The 5932-nt window shown below is 37.3% G+C and overlaps 1 protein-coding gene across 1 annotated transcript; it reads left to right on the forward strand.

The window, feature by feature from the left end:
• Positions 1 to 2908: 2908 nt before the first annotated feature.
• Positions 2909 to 5296, forward strand: LOC112041014 (uncharacterized). The gene is made up of 4 exons (XM_065768000.1): positions 2909 to 3101; positions 3725 to 3895; positions 3991 to 4452; positions 4549 to 5296. Exons 1-4 carry the CDS (start codon positions 2909 to 2911, stop codon positions 4575 to 4577), a joined length of 855 nt encoding a protein of 284 aa, XP_065624072.1. The 3' UTR covers positions 4578 to 5296.
• The last annotated feature ends 636 nt before the right edge of the window (positions 5297 to 5932 follow it).

The following is a 5932-nucleotide window of genomic DNA, read 5'->3' on the forward strand; positions in this document are numbered from 1 at the left end:
AGAAAAAAGATATAAAAAAATAAACATAAACTTATATTCAAACCATATTGAATAATTTTTTACATTCATTCCATATTTACATGTTTTGTGTCTTATTCTATACACATAAAAGAGAAAACTATTTGTTCTCTTTATGCTAAAACTAAAAGTAGGGTTATAAAATATTTTAAAAAAAATCTAACATGTAAAGAAAAAAATTGTTAGATGAGGACAAATAAATAATATGAGATAAGAGTAAAGATTGTTGGAAAAACACATGGAATAACAGATTTGTATCTCATACAAATACACACAGTGGAATATGAACGGATCTACTTCATTCATGATTGATAACACGCATTATGTAAATTTCAGAATGTAAGAACAAGAGAGCGTACATTGGTGTGGTGAAATTCAAAACAAAAGATTAGAAGTACTTATGAACACTTTTATTCTTCACTCCAATTCCACTTTACGCCTAAGAAGTGTGGTCTCTCAATCAGTTTTCAATGGAGAATAATCGAGTGACTTCTACTCACACATATACACCATTTCACAATGATGTCTCATATTAAAATTTTGTATGTTTCTCCCTTTATATATAACTGATTATCTAATTGGGCTGGTCTTTTGGGCCTTTCCAATTGGGGTTTAGTGTGTGACTTGGAGTGGAACCAAAAGGGAACAAATAAGACTCTAGCTTCAATGGGCCTTGGGCTTTTCTATCAACTCTTGACAAGTCCAAAATTATCATTAATTATATTTGATGATCGCACAAATCAGTAGGCTGAATGTCTCGGGCGTTAGTGATCAAAGAGCTTGATAATTTTGAAAAAGCAAACACAAAATCAGAGGTGACCGGGGAAGACCGACCAAGAATCCTCCAATGGTAAAGTTAGTATTTCTGGGATTCCAATTTTTGTGGAAGTGTCTGCATGCCTTACCTTCTCATGGATGAATGCTTATATAGCACACTCTTTGGGACAGTTACTCGTTTAGTAACTGCCCCTAACATTGAGGAACTCGAAAGACTCGGAGGTAACTTCCATAACTGTCATGGAAGTTACCTTATTTGGGCTATTCTCCATAACCGTCATTGGAAACTGACTATGGTAATGAACTTTGACCTTAGTGCTCCGTGATCAATGAGGAGCTTGTCCCAAGCAAATATGAGGAGAAGTGTCAGGAATGCAGGGAGGTCGTCCTTTTCATGGACGAGCATATCATAATGTAGCCCATTTGTTCCATTTGTCCTTCTTCCCTTTGGACGACCTCAATGGATGAGTTTGGAGTTGGTACATTATATTGCACCATCAGTTGCCCCCTTGTTCGTGAGTCGTCCAAGGAAATGTGGAGTCCTATGTTGCCTTTGGATGGATGTGCTTATATTTATGACTAGATGTGCCACATGTCAAACCTTATTGGTGGCTGGTCACGTCGATTGATTTTTTTGAGAGGCATGCCACGTGGCAGCTTTTGGTTTGGTTATGTTGTTTCAAATGCCAAAATGTGCTGCCTATAAATAGTAGAATTCCTCTGTTACCCTTTACATTTTTAAGATTTTCATTCCTGACACTTCTCGTCTAGAGCTTCGTCTAGAGGTTTCTCTGTATCCATAGTCCTCTTCCGTCTATAGCTAGATATTCATTTCCTTCTCATCTTTAGGTTTTCCTTTAAGTTTTCCTCAGAATGTCTAAAACTGTTACTTCTTTTCTAGAAATAGCACAGAAAAGGCTATAGACAAGTATCAATATACAACCAATTACAGTGGTTCTAGTAATAGCATAGTTTTCAGAACCGGACCGTTCATTGAACCGTAAAGAGAAGAGGTTCAAGGTTTTTAAGGTTGAACCGGAATCAAACCGTGATGACGCCATAATTAATTTAATAATTATTTTAAATATTAAATATATTAATTTGGTACAAATAGAAAAATAAAATAAAATAAAATAATCAAATTAAATGTATTTTTCATAAAAATTTCATAATTTATTTAACATGCCATTTTATTAACAAAAACAAAACAATAAATGCACTTAGGTATTTTCAACAAAAATTGAAGTATAATAATAATAATATAAAAAAGTACTAGTAGTGTAGTATTTTTAATTGTCAAACAAGTACTAGTGGCACGCATATAAACTAGTAGTGTGGTAGGTGTACTATTTTTAATTGTCAGCACATGTCAATAATTCAATATGTGGCACTAATTGGTAGAAAAGAAAAAAACGTGGCATCATGTGCTTGGTTACCCATTTAAAAGATTCCACCTACCCACCTAACCCCAGCTCCTTTACCCAAGTCCTGGTGTTCAAACTCTTTACTTTGAGTTTGGGTTTTTCAATTTTAACTCAGCACTCTCTTTGCCGCAAGACTTTTTCTGCCACTCTCTTTGTGCTGCAAAATTGCAAATATGTGAAGGTTGAAGTTTCATGAGTAATCTACCTCAGGCTCAAAGAATGATCGAAGCTCACCTTCGGGTTCTTACCCCTCTCTCTCTCTCTCTCTCTCTCTCTCTCTCTCTCTATTCATCACTTCATTGTTGTGGATTTTTGGGTTGTTTTGGATGCTGTGATGTAGAATAGAATCTGAGGAACTCAAAACGTTTTTGCATGTAATGGTGAAAAATATCCTTAGGTAGAATTACTCTTTTTTGCCGAAATCTAAAATATTTCCCAGCAGTTGTGTTTCTTTTTCTTTTGTTTGTGTTTATTTTTTTTTTTGGTTTTGAAGCTTTAGATTCAAAGGGAAGTAGGAACCGTGAGAACCGGTCTGATCACGGTTCTCAAAACCGTGCGATTGGACCGCGGTTCTAACGGTTTCCGGATTTTTGGACATAGAATGGTTCTTACTGTTAAAAGAACCGTGTTTATGTGCGGTTCACGGTTAACCCGGTCGGACCGTACGGTCCGGTCCGGGTTTAAAAACCATGAGTAATAGTAGTCATAGTAGTAAGGGGAGTTCCACGGACGAGAAATATACCTCTGGTGTTCCTGGGTTTCCTTTAGAAGTTTTCCAAGAGCAGCTTAGGAAAGCCTTTAGTTCCCAAGCTGGTACCCCATCCAATGTCCCTCCATCTAGTCCTTTGGACGAAGAGGAGACCGTCTATAGTTGTGCAGTAGGTATTCTCTCCAAAACGACTGAGCAAAGGCTTAACAACCTTAGGACATGGTACCAAATCCCGAACGAACTTAACCCTAGGTTGCCTATTCGTGGAGAATGGTGCTGCAATCCTCATTTTGAAATAGGCGTTTATGAGGCTTATTTCTTGGGGGGTCTTAGGTTGCCTTTGAATGCATTTGCTAGAGAGTTGTTAGTTAAGTTAGGTTTAGGCATATGTCAATTCAATCCTAATGCATGGAGATTAATTATCTCTATGCAAATTTTGTGGAGAGAAGTATTTGGAAGGGACCGTCCTCTTATGGTGGATGAGTTCCTCTTCTGTTACAAGCCCTCATAAATAAATTAATCCCTTGGCTTCTACCAATTCACAACTAGGGTAAGAGATTGTAGATTAATCAAGTCCCTGGCCTCGTCTAACAGGAATTGGAAGATGAAATTTATCTTCGTCTCTGATTTTTGGTCTGGAAAACTTGTAGACGTTGGTAGGGACCCTTTCGCTCCTTACTCTAGGGACTTAGGGAACCTTCATCTTGAAATTACGTCCCTCCCCTTTTTCATTTTTCTCTTTCCTTTATCTTATTTTTTATTTGTTTCTAACCCCTGTATACTATTTGCTTCACAGATGTTAAAAGACCATCCTTAAGCAAATTTTACTGTGACCATGTCCATAGGGCTCGCCTCCACGCCAATAGGAATTTTCACTCTTTGGTTACCTTACGTCGTCTTGCCAAGTGGGGACCTGGTCCTGAACCATCAGACAAGGCTATTGCTCACGAGGTCACAACACGAAGAAGTAAGTTTTCATTTAATGGTCTTTTAAACATTCTATATTATATTTTCCTAATCTATTTATAATTTGTCAGTTATTGTTATTCTTATTTGCTTTAGGAATTTCAACAATGAAAGAAAACAAAGGGAAAGAGGCTATGGGTGAAGGGAGTCATCCTAAGACTCAGTCTCAGGCTCATCCGTCGGCTGAGGACAAAAGGAAGTCTTTGTCCAAGAACCTCGATTTGGGAAATCTCCCTAGCCGACGAGGCAAAAAGGCTAAGCACGGGGCATCCCAAACAGACAAGTCCAACCTTCCTCCACCTCAACTGTCCGCCAAAGTATTTAATGTGGACTCGTCCACTCCAATTGAGACCACTTCATCTAAAACTCCTCCGCCTAAGACGATTGTGTCTGCCACGTCCCAGCCTTCTCAACGGGTTCCTTCAAACATTATTGAAAATGAAGACCTAGCTTGGGAACGTTTTCAGAAAGCTATTTCAGACGAGGACATAAACACTTGCTATGACATGTCCCTAAAGGATTTCGAACATTCTGGTGTTCATGATCTTTTCAAGATATGTAATCACACATACACCTTTTTTTTTTTTTTTTTTTTTTCTAAAATATATATATATATACGTATTTTTTTTTCTGACTTTCATTTGTTTTTTTTAGGCTATGTCAAAATTTATGGCAGCGTCTAGGCAGGCCACAGGATTGGACAAGACGAGGGTCTTATTAGAGACGAGGATTCAGGAGGTGAGGGAAAATCTAAAAAATAGGCTGAGGTAGCTACCAAGGCTAAGGAAGAGACAAAAGAGCTAGAAAACTTGATTAAGGAGTTGAGAGCTGATGTAATGGAGAAAGATACTCATCTTGATCTTCTACAGAAAAAGAACAACGAGCTGAGTACTCTTCTCTCCAAGGCGAAAGAAGATGCAGTGGCTGAATTCAAGGCGTCCAAGCAATACACTGATCTTCTGGACACCAATTATGCAACAGTTTTTGAGGATTTTAGAATGGATGCTATGGAAAACTTCCCTGAAGTGGACTTTAGCTCCATTAAACTTAACCTGGCTGCTACTAGCTCTCTCCTTCAAACCGACTCCAAGAACATCAATGTGGAAGACGACGCTACTACTCAGCCACTTTAGGACAAACCCAACGCTAATGCCCCTTCTTCATAGAGACGAGACTTCTGCATTTAGATTATCCTTGTATTTTTATCTTTTCTTTCTTTCCCCCTTCCTTTTTTTATTTGATCCATTGTTTTGGATCTTTTCATTGTAACCCAAGTACATTTATCTCGTCCATAGTTTTAGGACGAGATTATAAACAATTGCCTTCTAGGCTTTACTTTGTAAGGGTTTTTGGGCGTTGGTTGTCCACCCTTTAGTTAGTGAATGAATGCTTATTTTCACAATTTTCGTTTGCTATTAAACATATTGTATGGACGAATGTTTTTACATCAATAAATAATTATGCTTAGGATTTTTCACCTTTTCAAGTATAAATCGTCCATGGATGGTGTTCCTTTTATTTGCCCTATATAGGCTTAATACAGCACTGCCTCTCGTCCATCGACTTAACGATTTCTTTCTCGTCTCTGGGCAGGTTGCCACATTTTTCTCATCCATTGGTTGGATGAATCAGGTTTTAGCTCGTTTATTGTTTAGACGAAAATACCTTAGGTTCATTTTTTCTTTGCTTTATCCTTATTAAGGAAAGCTTATAGATGTTACATCCCTGCGTCTAGAGAATTTACTCGTCCAAATGATTTACTCGTCTTTGGCCTTAGCCTTATTGCGAATGAAATTATAGAGAATTTATATATAAATGTATTTGAGAATTCAAACCACATTCACAATATAAATATCGTCTACAAGTATGGCACATGCTTAGAAGCTAATGCCTTATTCATACAAACATTAAATTCTTGACTTTGTCTATAATTAATTTAAAATTAACACTCTTAAGAAATTAAAACATAACATATAATGTTAACACACCCAACAGAAAAACAAATTAACTCCAAGCTCGTCCAAGGTAATGCTCGTCC

Source organism: Quercus suber, unplaced genomic scaffold, assembly GCF_002906115.3.
Source record: "Quercus suber isolate HL8 unplaced genomic scaffold, Cork oak 2.0 scaffold_26, whole genome shotgun sequence".
Taxonomy (NCBI): domain Eukaryota; kingdom Viridiplantae; phylum Streptophyta; class Magnoliopsida; order Fagales; family Fagaceae; genus Quercus; species Quercus suber.

What these genes read in the sequence shown, in the direction of transcription:
- LOC112041014 (XM_065768000.1), top strand. Translation starts at nt 2,909, where the DNA reads ATGAGTAATAGTAGTCATAGTAGTAAGGGGAGTTCCACGGACGAGAAA. An exon ending in CGTCTATAGTTGTGCAGTAG is followed by an intron (nt 3,102 to 3,724) that starts GTATTCTCTCCA and finishes TTTGCTTCACAG; the next exon opens with ATGTTAAAAGACCATCCTTA. An exon ending in CGAGGTCACAACACGAAGAA is followed by an intron (nt 3,896 to 3,990) that starts GTAAGTTTTCAT and finishes TATTTGCTTTAG; the next exon opens with GAATTTCAACAATGAAAGAA.